The sequence below is a fragment of the Myotis brandtii genome, unplaced genomic scaffold (genome assembly GCF_000412655.1).
Source record: "Myotis brandtii unplaced genomic scaffold, ASM41265v1 scaffold1408, whole genome shotgun sequence".
In the NCBI taxonomy this organism is placed as follows: Eukaryota; Metazoa; Chordata; class Mammalia; order Chiroptera; family Vespertilionidae; genus Myotis; species Myotis brandtii.
Window position 1 is genome coordinate 358,572 of NW_005355029.1, and position 11,736 is coordinate 370,307.

The following is an 11,736-nucleotide window of genomic DNA, read 5'->3' on the forward strand; positions in this document are numbered from 1 at the left end:
CAACCTCCCGATCCGCCTTGCTCTGTGCATGACAGGGGGCGGCGCCCCAACTCCCCAATCGGCCCTGCTCTGAGCCCGACCAGGGGCTGCACCTAGGGATTGGGCCTGCCCTCTGCCACCCAGGAGCAGGCCTAAGCCAGCAGGTCGTTATCTCCTGAGGGGTCCCAGACTGCAAGAGGGCACAGGCTGGGCTGAGGGACCCCCTCACCCCCCAGTGCACAAATTTTTGTGCACCAGTCCTCTAGTCTATATATAAAAGGCTAATGTGCTAAGTGTCCGACTGGTTGCTATGATGTGCACTGACCACCAGGGGGCAGATGCTCAATGCAGGAGCTGCCAAGCGGCAGTGACTTGGCAGCAGTGGTTCTCAGGTGATACACCCCAAAACCAGAGAGGAGGGAGCCTGATCGATTCCACCTTCGGCCATGGGTTATGTTGTTGCTGGGGCACTATTGGCCCCGAGTCTGGTTTACTGCACACATGCGTTTGCGTTCCACACCCGGTATGAGGCAACTTTGCAGAGTGCCCTCTTGCACTCCGGGACCCCTCGGGGGATGTTGGAAAGCCAGTTTCGGCCCGATCCCCACAGGCCAGGTCGAGGGGCCCCACCTACCAGAGGGACCCTGCTCACTCCGTAAACGCCCTTCGAGCCATGGCACCACCCCAGGTGCTCCAGCTGGGGAGGGACTGCGGGAGGTTGGCTCCAGGGTGTGTCCAGCCCATCTTGCCCAGTCCCGCCCCACCGACCACCTTCTAATTAATTTCCTTTCAATGTGCACGAATCCGTGCACTGGGTCACTAATAGTTGTATAAAATATTTTGGAAAGAAAACAGGCGATTTTAGCCTATACTAAAATGATGTCCTTGGCCTCCTTGCTGCACACTCAGCGTGGCGGCCGCAGGCTCCCACTCCAGCCCCTGAGTCCAGGCTCTGAAGGCGTGTGGCGTGTCCCATGCCTGTGCTGTGAAGCCCTGGTGCCAGCTACTGTTGTGCCTGCATGTTCTAGTGTCAGACCTAATGAGTTTAGGAGGAAACTCTGTCTGTAATATCAAATGTAATGCAAAACTGCTCCTAAGCCCGTTCACTTCACTCCGGTTGCCAAGTCCTTCCCATGCTGCCTTGGGCAGTGGGCGTCCCACACCACCGCTCCCGTGGGGAGCCTCTGCAACACGTGGCACTCCCAGGCACCCGTCCCCCACCCCCCAGCCGGTGCCCTGGGTCTGCAGTCCGTCTCCCTCAGCGTCTCAGGAAATCCTCAGCCGGGTCCTGCCCCTCCCCTCCTCACAGTGACCTGTGCTCACCTCCTCCTACCTGCCAGGTGGTGGCTCCTCCCTGCTGGTGGCCCAGTAATATGTGTCCTGTGAGCGGGAGCCCTGAGCACGCTGGGCAGGGCAGGAGGCATGGTCCCACCCCGAGGTGACACAGAGCAGGCCCTCAGAGAATGGTTCTTGGTTTGGAAAAGCTTGCTACCAACACAGAGGGACACACCTTTCAGTTCACGCTAACTCCATGGAGGGCTGAGTGAGCTCCCTGGCTTGTGGCCTCTCGATGGTGAGTTAGAGGCAAACGAGCAGATGGTCCAGCACCTGCTCCCTCCTGTCCTGCCTCGGGTCACTCAGGACTGTGTCGGGAGGGTCGCTGTCGCTGCTGCGTCACCAGGCGTGGGGGACACGATGGCCCGCAGGTGGGGTTCAGCATGGCGGCAGCGAGCGAGCTCAGGTCAGCTCTGACTTAAACAGCAAGCACGGGGGCTGGTTTCCCCCGCACCAGTCGGCTGCAGCCTGTCTGCCTTGTAGAAGAGTCACAATGGTATGGGTGTTTCTAAAAAGGCGCCACAGGTCCCCCTCCTCTGTTACCTGTGTGTGTGTGTGTGTGTGTGTGTGTAAAGTGGTGCTGTGAGCATGTTCCTCTGACACGTTTCTCTCCTTCCAGTTCCAGTTACTCTTCGGATGCTCTGGATTTCGAGACTGAGCACAAATTGGACCCCGTGTTTGATTCTCCAAGAATGTCCCGGCGTAGCTTGCGCCTGGCTACCACTGCGTGCAGCACTGAGGGGGGCCAGGCGGGGGACGCTGACTCCCGCCTCGGCAGCACAGCCTCCCTGAAGGACAGAACGGCCAGGTGAGCCCGCCTTGGTGCTCACACACGAGCTCACACCAGGTAGAGCCCAGCGCACACACTGGTGGCCTGGAAGACCAGCTCTTGGATTTGAGGACAGGCGTACACAGACCCACAAGTGGTCTCGTGGCTGTGCTGTCAGTAGGGCTGTTGGCGTTGGTGTGCTGAGGGCTTACAGACCTGGGAGGGTGTGGGTGCCCCTCACGTGGGCACAGGCCGCCTGAGGCTGCTGGGCGGGGCCATTGCAGCCAGTCTGTTACTGGAACCTGTGCAGTACCAGACTGCCCGTGCCCAGAGGAGCACAGTGGGCGAGCTCGGTGTGCGTTCTCGACAGAGTGGACCTGAAGGTCTCCTGTGGGCACGTGAGAGTGACAGGTTCCCCTGCAGGCTCTGCTGTCGGGAGCGGGGAAGGTGCTGTTAGCAGGGATGCCGCTGGCCCAGCGGGGCTGGATGGCATCTGCAGCCCTGCTCTGGTCGGGGTCCTCTTGGAGTTTAGAGACGGAGTTTGCACCTCCCTCCCCCTGGAGACTCAGCAAGTGACCACGAGCTGCAGGTGGTTACAGCTGTGCCTACTGCCAGCTCCCACCCAGCATTGCTCCCTCAAGGGCTTCTGCTCCTGGTCTTAGCGATCCGCAGGGTCTGAAAGCGTTAGTGTTCAAGGCCTTCACCTTTGTCACTTGTGCTCACTGGGAATGGGGTTATTTTAGATTACAGCCTTTGCTTGCTGGACTTAATGTCTTTCCTGGTGACTGAGGAGTGGAATGGGGTGTGCGAGTGTGTGGGCACTTGGTTTAAAAAGGAAGGGAGGGGTAGACTTAGAAATCATATGCTTTTTTATTTTTATATTTAGGCTGTTTTTATACGAGGTTATTTTAAGTTTTAACCACTACAGTTTTAGAAGGAGCTCTTGGACCCCAGCTTAGGACTCCCTTTTCCAGATCAGTGGGTGTTGCATTGCAGCAGAGAGATGTACAAAGATGCTGCCTTAAAAATGCTTTGTGTAGCCCGGCCGCGTGGCTCAGTGGTTGCACATGGACCCATGAACCAGGAGGTCACGGTTCCATTCCCAGTCACAGCACATGCCGGGTTGCGGACTCGATCCCCAGAGTGGGGCATGCAAGAGGCAGCCGATCGGTGATTCTCTCTCATCATTGATGTTTCTGTCTCTTCCTCTCCCTTTCTCTCTAAAATCAATAAAAATATATTTTTTTAAATGCTATGTTTATTCTCAAAGGTTTTGTGTGTGTAAAATATAATCATTTTGTATTTACAAGAAAAAGTCTATGAACTTATTCCTTATTCCTTTCTTTTTAGAACAGCAAAGCAGCACAGAAGTGCAAGCAAACTGGCTTTTAGTGTAAACCGCCCCTCGAGGCAGGTTGCTGCTGGCCAGAGCAGCGGTCTGCAGGGCGCGGCCTGTCTACGGCCGCCCGTGCTGGACGAGTCTCTGATCCGAGAACAGACCAAAGTGGACCACTTCTGGGGTGAGTTGTCTGCGGTGTGATTGTTGCTCAGATTGTTCGGGAAGGAGGGAGGTCGTGGCCAGTGGAGCCCCGTAGGTCAGGGTGTTCCTCAGGCTCACAAAGCCCACGCGGGCAGCGGCATAGGCTGCGTCACCATCTGCTGGTCAGGCAGCAGGCGGAGAGCCGCTGGTCAGGCAGCAGGCAGAGAGCCGCTGGTCAAGCGCGCCGCTTGTGGGCACTGGCCGTCCGTCCCTCGGCCTCGGCAGCGGGCAGGCCGTGTTTGTGAGCCATTGGACAGCACCCAGAGTAGACACAGTGACTGAGCTGACTTGACTGAGACAGCCATAGGGCAACGCCACTCCTGCCAGGAATGGCAGCTTCGGGCGGCAGCTCTGATGGCGTAGACCCGTGCTGTGTCCCCTCCGTGCCCTGGCCGGCCTCAGGGACAGAAGCCCTGGGCTTGTTCCTGGGGTTATGTGCTGCTCTAGGGAGCGAGGCAGCGAGCAGGGGCGGTGGGGAGGGGTTTGCCGTGTCTGAGAAACGGCTGGTCCCGCAAATCCTGCCTGCATGCTGCGTCCTTAGCACGGGCAGTGTGCGCATGTGGGTGCATGCATGCATTTTCGTCAATGTCCTTCCACCTCCAGACGGTGTGTATGTATTGGAGAAATTGCCATTGATGTTAGGCGTTTTAGGAAGTAAATCTTGACCAGCGCCATAACGCTGAGTCATTAACCATTGTAACCTTTACTTTTTTGAGTGGGTTTTGCTCTGTTCTGATCATTTGAGCTCAATTGCAAAAATATGTGTGTTTTAGGTCTTGATGATGATGGAGATCTTAAAGGTAATGACTCAGTCCTTTTTCTGCCCTCCGTTTTACGATAGAGTGTGAGTGGGGGTCCACAGGTTGTGAGCAGCAGGCCCCCTCTGCTTTTTGAAACCTTCAGGTGGAAATAAAGCTGTCGTTCAGGGAAATGGCAAGGTGGCCGCAGACGCAGCCTGGAGCAACGGCTACACCTGCAGGGCCTGCACCCTGCTGTCCGAGCGCCAGGACACGCTCCCCGCGCACGGCGCCTCCTCCAGGGTCTACTCGAGGGACAGGAGTCAGAAACGTAAGTCCCGCTCGCTTGTTTAAGAGGTAGGAAAAGATTCCACGTCCCCTCTTACAAACCTGGTATCACAGGCCTCAGCATCTGCACTTTTTCTGTCGTAGACTTGAACTCAAAATTATCCTATAAAAGTTTAAGAAATGCACCAAAAAGTAGCTGTGCTCCTTCTTATCCTCTTTCAACTTACATTTATTTAAAAATATATTTTGATTGATTTCAGAGAGGAAGGGAGAGGAGGAAAGAGATAGAGAGAGTCATTGGTCAGCTGCCTCCTGCACACCCCACACTGGGGATTGAGCCCGCAACCCGGGCCTGTGCCCTGACCAGGAATCAAACCCAAGACCTGCTGGTTCATGGGCTGACGCTCAACCATTGAGCCACGCCAGTCAGGCCATCAGCTTCCATTTCATGTGGTTCGTGTTTCTGTCCTGGGAGTGTCTGAAAGTCTGTAAAGTTGCACTTAGATGAAGCTGCTGGGACTGTGCGGTCACTTTCAGACACACGTGCACCCACGGAGCAGCTCCACAGGGTGCTTTGCCTCCTGCCAGAGGGGCTCATGCCAGCAGGAGTGAGGGCGCAGTCCCTAGTCTCCAGATTCATGATCGAGGGAGCTTCATTTCGGGGACAGCTCAGCCCTGGCCTGTTGGGGTGGCAGCTTCATTTCCTGGCCCCGCGGGCAGGCACGGCACTGGCAGCAGGTGCTGGAGCGTGGAGGCCCTGGGAGGGGCTCTGGAGCTCTGCGGCTGTTGGGACTGCCGTGGCCTCCGCAGGCCGGGCTGCAGGGCTGCCTCCTGCCCCAGAGCTGCAGGCCTCCCTCCAGGTTCTGTCGTGTGGCTGAGATGCCCCTGCTGGCTCCGGTCCTCCACGCCCCCCGACTTCCTGCCTGTGGTCCCTGCTCCCATGCTCGTGGGAGGCTGGGGAGCCCTGGGCCGAAACTGCATCACCTCGCTTCCGAGTCCTTGCTCCTGTGTGCTCAGTCTGAGTGTTGGTCAGCCTGCAGGGCTGGAGGCCACACCCGGCAGGTGACCAGGTGGGGACAGAAGGTGCCAGGAGAATAGGGCTGTGTTTGAGCGTGAGTGTGCTCAGTTAACATTTCTCAGGTGACTGTGGACATAATGGACGATGGTACCAGGACTCAGAGGTCTTGTCACAGCTGCTGATGCTTGTGGTTCTGTCTGCTGTGGCGTGAGGGACACAATAGGAAAGCAGAAAGGGGAGGGCGAGGGTAGATGAACAGGAGGACTTCCTTTCTAACATGGCGACGCATCGAACCTGGGTAGGCCTTGTGGAGCCCGCATGCCAAGCACGCCCTCTGCTGCGGGCTCTGCCCCAGTGTCCCGGCCCTCCCGGCAGCACTGCCTGTCCCCACCCTGCAGGCTGCCACACTGAGGCTCAGCTGTGCTGTGTGTCCACGTCCTGCATGGTTCAGGGTTCGGGATCTGGAGAAGGTCCGCGCGTAAATGACAGACAAGACAAGAAATAATAATTTGGAAATATTGGGGGCCAGGCAGAAAGCCCAATGCAAGGGAAAGGACTTCCCCTTGTGCCCAAGCCTTGCCAACCTTTTATTCAATTTTGGATACACATCTAGCCCTTACGCTGGTAATTGCAGTAACAGACAGACTATCTTAAAGGTCAGTAAATATTAGAAGGATTTACTCTGAGACTCTTTGGTCAGGAAATAGCTTGAGCCCCCATTATCTGGACTAAACAATCGGTGCATAGCTCTGGCCCTTGCCAGGGCTCAAGGTTCACCAGCGTTCTGGGCTCCTTGTTTACATTCTCTGATAGTGAAGACAATGGGCGGCTTCCCACATCTGCAACCTGCTGGGTGATGGAGCTTGGGGCTGGCCTCGGGCATCTTGCCTGCAGGTGTCATCCCCGGGATCCCACTGACCCGGTCACTGTCCCACTGCGGCTCTAGGAGGGTCTCAGCCCAGAGACTTGCCAGTTCTTCATATTTTCATACTTTAAACATTTTTCAGTCTGATGGGTGAAAATTGGGACTTTGGTGTTTTTTATCAGGGGACTGACCCTGCGTTACCTCTTAATAAATGGCTCTGCTTTCCAGCCTCTGTTCAGAGTGCAGGCAGCGGAACAAGGCTCTTATAGAAGTGCCAGCCCCCGGGGTCGACTGCTTCACGAAGCCGTTTGCAAAAAAGCTCTACTTTTACTTCTTTAAAATGACTCCAACCCCGTCCCCCCCAGCCCGCTGCCTCCTGCCCGTCATCTGAGTCGCTAAGGCTTCTGCACAGGGCCGTGTGAGCCGAGGTTCAGCGCGCCTCCTCGCAGACCGGGCGGTCTCCAGTGGGCAGTGCGCTTGCCCGGTGGGACCCTCAGTGACGTGAAGAAGCTTTTCCAGGAATAAAGGTTTCTAGCAACTGAACCTTGTAGCGTATCCCCCCACGCATGTTAGGGTCACAGAGGGAACGTGTCAGGGTCCCATCGTGTGTCCTGGAGCTCGGGCGCTGACCGAGGCGCGCTGTGCGACAAGGCCTGGTGCAGCGGCTCCGTGAGTGCACAGCTGCCTCCAGAGGCCACGCCTCTGTCTCTGGTCCCCTCGAGTGCTGTGGCGAGGACCTGGGAGATGCGCTGGCCTCCGTCCTCCAGGCAGCAGTGCAGGAGGAGCATGTGTGTGAGCAGCATTGGGTGAGGTGAGCTCAGACGGGGTCTCGTGTGAAGATGGCCAGAGAGAGACTCGTGGCGGCAGCTCCCCTCGTCAGGGTGGCGTGCCACTCCCGGCAGCGCCCGTGTCGTCACCTTCCCCAGTTGTTGTCTGGTGTCCATTTACAAAGCGCTTCTGGTTTGCTTGACACGAATGGTTTGGCTCTGATTGGTCGGGGAGGAAATGCTGGCTTTGTGGGAGGCAATTAACTGTGTCCACGGTTTTTTGATAGGCGGTGCGTCTCTCTACGTGGATAGGATTCTGTGGCTGGCCACGTACACTTCGTCATCCTTTTCATCATTCTTAGTGCAACTTTTTCAAGTGGTTTTAATGAAGCTCAATTATGAATCAGAAAATTCCAAATTGAAAAGCTATGAATCAAAAGATCGTGAATCAGAAAGCTTTAAGTCAGAAAGCCATGACTCACAAGGTACTTCAATACATTTTTTCTCTTTTTTCCACCAAATAATGCTTTCAAGGTGGAGAAAGCGCTCCTTTTCCCAGCGTGGCGCTCACGCTTCTGCTCGCAGGGTCTCGGCACGACTCTCCTGGCTCAGGCTTTCCTCTGGGAGCTGGCGGAGGGCTTCCTGTCTTTTGTGTGTGGCTCCGTTTTCTGACAGTTGACCAGTGTTTAAACATTTTTAAGTCACTTTAAAAAATATATATTTCTTTATTGATTTCAGAGAGGAAGGGAGAAAGAGAGAGAGAAACATCAATGATGAGAGAGGATCATTGATTGGCTGCCTCCTGCACGCCCCCTCCTGCACGCCTCCTGCAACCCAGGCATATGCCTTTGGCCGGAATCGAACCTGGGACCCTTCAGTCCGCAGGTTAATGCTCTATCCACTGAGCCAAGCTGGCTAGGGCTTAAGTCACTTTTTAAAAATCCTCATGCGAGGATATGCTTATGGATTTATTTTCGTTTTTAGAGAGAGGGGTAGTGAGGAGGAGAGAGAGAGGGGGAGACATCCATCGGTTGCCTCCGGCATGTGCCCTGACTTGGAATTGAACCCCCACCCTTTGGGTGTACGGGAGGACGCTCCAAACACCTCAGCCACACGGCCAGGGCTTTAAGCCACCTTTTAAATAAAAATTTAATATGCTCAGTTTCTGATTCTCTTTTAAAGCAAAAACAATTTATTTGAATGACATTTAGAACGATGTTTGGACGCATTCAAGCAGCCCCTGTGCATTGTGTTGGTGGGTGTACTGTTTAGCTAGGGGAGCCTGAAACTCTCTTCCTGTCTCCTGTGCTCCTGCCTGAGCGAGCCCCCAGCTGTGCTGAGCCGGTGGCGCACGTGTGCTCTGCCTGCCCGGCTCCTGGGCCGAGGAGGCGCTGGAACGCGGAGCTCTCTAAGCCTCTTCTGCGTGTGTTGCAGCTCGTTCCGATCCCTGTGGGAGGAGGACAGTAACAGAGTTTCTCAGAGAGGACGGAGGCCTCAGTGTAAATGGGGAGTCGTGTAAGTATGGCCCGTCCCGCACCTGCTCTCGGGTGATCCCCAGGTCGCACGCAGGCCCCTGACACGGGGGCATCACTCCGTGAACTCGCGCCTCCCTGGGTGGGTGGGGCGGCCAGAGCTGCTGCTTAATCCTTAACAATAGAAGCTCATGCCACCAGGTTCATTTGCTTTGTCTTTTCTCTTTTTCATAATCGAGTTTCCTAATTTTTTCAAACTGCCATTGTTGTGCACAGTTTTCGAATGGACAGGGTTTGCATATTAACTGCTTGTCACCACCACCCGCAGGCGATGATTATCGGGGGACGGGCACGGAGCACCTCGAAACCCACACAGCCACCTCCCTGTGGTCCCCCAGGACAGAGAGGGCAGCAGGGACCACGCGGCCCACCCTGTCTCGTGCAGGTTGTCTCTCACTCTGCTCCATTCTTGTCATGTTCTCCACAAATGCCTGTTGGTCCTTGTCCACATTGGGATCCAGATGCCCATTAACAAAGGACAGGATTCGAGCTAACTTTGGTTTAAAGTATGGAGACTCTCTCTCTTGAAAGCGTATTTAGTATGAATTAAATGAATGAAAAAAGAACTTACTTGAGGTTTAATGAAAGGGTTAGCAGAGGCTGGTGTGGGAACGCATCCTGCTCAGCGACGGCCGTCTGCCCCTCCCCGGGCAGCGGGGAGATGTCCGTGGAGTTCGGTGTCTCCGCTTTGTAGCTGTAAGTTTCTTGGTAAAGGGGCACCTTTTTAGGGCAGCCTTTTTTTTTTTAAAGCTGAGCTTCAAAAATAGTTGTCAACTGTTAATTAATAAACATAAAACAGTCGACTTTTAAAACTCTCTTAAACCATATTTCTTTGCATATCGGCCATGTTGGAATTACGTAATAGTTTCAGGAGTCGGCACACACGCGCTAACAGGAGTGGATAGCTCAGCAATCCCTCTCGAAGACGAAGCAGGGCGGCTTGGAGCTGTGTCGTGCGCGACTGCACTGTGACCGGCCGCTGTGTGTGCTGCTCGCACCCCGTGCCGCTGTGTGTGCTGCGCGCACCCCGTGCCGCTGTGCCCCAGAGCCCTCCCACTGGACGCGTTGGCCCACTGCTTTCCGTCTGGTCCTGAGGGGTCCTGTCTCGGCTGAGCGTGTTAACTGGTGTCTGCGGGGTTTACGTACCTCCCTCCGTGTGAATCCTGCAGACACCGCCGCCCGTCTGTGGGCAGCTGCCCCGCCATGGCCTCCCGGGCGTCCCGTCTGCGTCCGCGGGCAGGAGGGAGGGAGGCGTTCACACAGCAGCCTCTTCAGAGTTCATGTCAGTGTCTTGCTTAGATGCTTTGTTTTTGTTTTTCTGGAGAAGGGAGTCGAGTTCCTCCGAGGAGAATTGGGGTAAAATCAGACCAGCAGGTGTTTTCTGCCGTGTGGTCGCTGTGGAGAACTGGTGCTCTGGGGTCTTGTGTGTGAGTGTGCCCCCCGCACGCGTCTGTCTGCCACAGGTCACGCCGCGGAGCGGGCGCTGCGGAGGATCGGAGCTGCAGGGCGGTCTGTGTCGCAGGCCGTGTGGTCGGCCCTCTGGTTGGCCGCGGCGGCTCCAGGTGGTTATGCTGGCTCTGTGCTCACTCTCCCGGGCTGGGCAGCTAACACTGCAGGGAACGACTCCCCTAACCCGCGGACATCCCCGCCTGGCCTGTGCTTGCTCCCCCTGTGGCGAGCTTCCTTCTGGGCTTGGTGCATGGGCTCTGTCCTCAGTGTCCGGTGCTGTGAGCGTCTGGCCGCCTGTTTGGCCGTAACTAGATGCATGCTCTGTGTCCCCCCCAGTCATGTCTGGTGTGCTGATGAGCACTCTGTGTGGCTGCAGCCTCTGCTGTCCATGTTGGAGCGTGTGGATTCCTGCTGTGCTGACCAGCACCCCTTAACATACCTGCTCCTGAACTGCAGCCCCTCAACTTCCCAAACGTCTGTCCGTCAGTTTCCCGGTGCTCCCAGCGTGGCCGTCCCTAAAACGGTTCGCTTAGGAGCCTGGCTTTCCTGCGAGCACTCCCCGAGACGGCCTGTGTGTCCTCTTTCAGGGACGGCAGCCTCTGGAATGTTCTGGTGGCTGGGGAGCGGATGGTACCAGTTTGTGACTTTGATTTCTTGGCTGAACGTGTTTCTTCTTACAAGGTAAGGAACCTGACATCACATCCGCTTTGTGTTTTAAAGAGCTGATGTTGTGCCCTAGCCATTTTGGCTCAGTGGATGGAGCTTCAGCCTATGGGCTGAAGGGTCCCAGGTTCGATTCCGGTCAAGGGCCTGTACCTTGCTTGCAGGCTCCTCCCCGGCCTGGGCCCTGGTCAGGGTGCCTGCAGGAGGCAACCCATCGATGTGTTTCTTTCACATGGATGTTTCTCTCTGTCTTCCCCTCTCTCTTCTATTCTCTCTAAAACAGTGGTTCTCAACCTTCTGGCCCTTTAAATACGGTTCCTCGTGTTGTGACCCAACCATAAAATTATTTTCGTTGCTGCTTCATAACTGTAATGTTGCTACTGTTATGAATCGTCATGTAAATATCTGATGTGCAGGATGGTCTTAGGCGACCCCTGTGAAAGGGTTGTTTGACGACCAAAGGGATTGTGACCCACAGGTTGAGAACCGCTGCTCTAAAAGATCAATGGAAAAATATCCTTGGGTGAGGATTAACAAAAAACAAACAAACTGATTTTGTGCTAATTGTGGGACATCATTTGATTTATTGTTTTATAATGACTTAGTTTATACTTATAGTCTTGTAGTATGGTATGTTAAAGCCCTGCATTCCCATGTCATTTTATGTTTTAAGAAATGCTCTCATGTTCTTACGGGAGGGTCACTGAGGGAGGAGGCCCTGTCAGTGCTGGGGCAGCTCCCACGGCCCAGGTTACCTTGGGGCCCATGAGCGAGGCGCCCCCACTTCCAGCCCC

General features: G+C 55.3%; 1 protein-coding gene across 13 annotated transcripts in view; it reads left to right on the forward strand.

The window, feature by feature from the left end:
• Nucleotides 1-11,736, forward strand: part of SUN1 (Sad1 and UNC84 domain containing 1) — a 53,036-nt gene that overhangs the window by 28,110 nt on the left and 13,190 nt on the right. For 6 of the 13 annotated variants that reach the window (XM_005860834.2, XM_014535253.1, XM_005860833.2 and 3 more), the window contains 9 exons: nucleotides 1,934-2,122; nucleotides 3,434-3,603; nucleotides 4,397-4,423; nucleotides 4,527-4,691; nucleotides 7,586-7,783; nucleotides 8,733-8,813; nucleotides 9,099-9,215; nucleotides 10,294-10,392; nucleotides 10,867-10,960. In XM_005860834.2, coding sequence (XP_005860896.1) covers nucleotides 1,934-2,122; nucleotides 3,434-3,603; nucleotides 4,397-4,423; nucleotides 4,527-4,691; nucleotides 7,586-7,783; nucleotides 8,733-8,813; nucleotides 9,099-9,215; nucleotides 10,294-10,392; nucleotides 10,867-10,960 — 1,140 coding nt within the window. The remainder of the gene's footprint in view (nucleotides 1-1,933; nucleotides 2,123-3,433; nucleotides 3,604-4,396; nucleotides 4,424-4,526; nucleotides 4,692-7,585; nucleotides 7,784-8,732; nucleotides 8,814-9,098; nucleotides 9,216-10,293; nucleotides 10,393-10,866; nucleotides 10,961-11,736) is intronic. The other 7 variants (XM_014535254.1, XM_014535255.1, XM_014535256.1 and 4 more) reach the window with 7 other exon arrangements.